Source organism: Echinops telfairi, unplaced genomic scaffold (assembly GCF_000313985.2).
Source record: "Echinops telfairi isolate 266 unplaced genomic scaffold, ASM31398v2 ScPeMD7_443;HRSCAF=831, whole genome shotgun sequence".
NCBI lineage: Eukaryota > Metazoa > Chordata > Mammalia > Afrosoricida > Tenrecidae > Echinops > Echinops telfairi.
The window spans coordinates 35,653,094-35,654,410 of record NW_022104341.1 but is presented as its reverse complement, the minus strand read 5'-3'; the positions used below and the strand labels follow the sequence as shown (position 1 = coordinate 35,654,410).

General features: G+C 46.5%; 1 protein-coding gene across 1 annotated transcript in view; it reads right to left on the bottom strand.

Moving 5' to 3' along the window:
* MCOLN2 (mucolipin TRP cation channel 2) overlaps positions 1 to 1,172 on the bottom strand; it is a 49,031-nt gene extending 47,859 nt beyond the window's left edge. Inside the window, exon 1 of the mRNA XM_045292049.1 lies at positions 1,016 to 1,172. Within this exon, the coding sequence (XP_045147984.1) occupies positions 1,016 to 1,168 (153 nt within the window). The 5' untranslated portion in view covers positions 1,169 to 1,172. The remainder of the gene's footprint in view (positions 1 to 1,015) is intronic.
* Between the last annotated feature and the right edge of the window lie 145 nt (positions 1,173 to 1,317).

Sequence of the window (1,317 nt, the reverse complement as noted above, 5' to 3'; positions counted from 1 at the left end):
ATGGCCCTCCAATGCCATTTACTGAAGTTGGTAAAGGGTTTCATCTTGCTTGGATCAATCATCAATCCCCATAAAAGCGGAAGTCAAGAGATTAAAGGCCACATTGCAGCGCGTAAACCTATTACACAAGCTCTTTAAAATGCTGAAAAGCCAGATTAGTTTGAGAACTACGGTGGGCCTGACCCAAGCCATGGTGTTTTCAATTGTCTCACATGCATGTGAAAGTTGGACACTGAATAAGGAAGACAAAAAAACAATGAATGCATTGGAATTATGGTGCTGGTGCAGAGGACTGAAAGTATCATGGACCGCCAAAAACCTCCAACAAATCTGTCTTGGCAAAATGACAATTAGAATGTTCTTTACAAGCAAGGGCAGTGGCTTTATCTCACGTACTCTGAACAGGTTATCAGGAGAGACCAGTCCTGGAGAAAGGCATGTTTGGAAAAGCACATGGTCAGCGGAAACCAGGGAAGCTCTCAACAAGATGGCCTGACAGAGCAGCTGCAACAATGGGCTCAAACGTAAGAACTGAGGTGGTGCAGGACTGGACGCTGCTCTGCTGTCGGCAGGGCCACTATGAGTAGGGACGGACTCGGTGGCCTAATAACACCGTAACTGCCAAGTCTCTGAACTTCCTGGTCCCTAAGAGCATACTGAAGAGCATTTGAGTACAGAGGAAAGGCCCCCAAAGTAGATCATGGAGGATTAAACAGCCTTTGACTCCCTATGTGCCTCAGAAATAGAACCGCCCCCCCCCAGTACCGCTGTATCCAGCATTTACAGAAACCAAGGGGATGCCCTCGTGACCCTGACAATACTGAATCAAGATCCTCGTCTACACTCAACTGCAACCTGCCATCTGTCCACCAGAGTCAGCATCATTTCATAGTTGTATGAACTTAAGTGTGTACTTCTTGGAACTTAAAATGTTCCCCACTTTGGGGACTACTCGTTTCATCCTTAGGTAAGACAAAAACAAACACCATGAATAAAAATGACAAAAGTATGTTACCTGTGTGGTGACCATGAGTATCTTCAAAATCTGCAAACCTAGTTTCCATGGGATCTGGTGTCGGGCTCGGTATTTTTCACAAGGGTTCATGAAGTAAAACTTCAAGTCCTCCCTCAGGCATTCTTCCTCGGGCTCAGACTCCAGATGGGCCATTGCATTTCTGCCGCAAAAGATCACGTGTTCAATGGACAGAAGGGCCTCCCGGTGTGCAGGGGGTCCTGAGTAATACTTAACATTCACGTGCTCTACCCACTCTGACAAGCACGCTTCCAACAGGGAGCGTCTCTCCTCTTTTCTTTTTT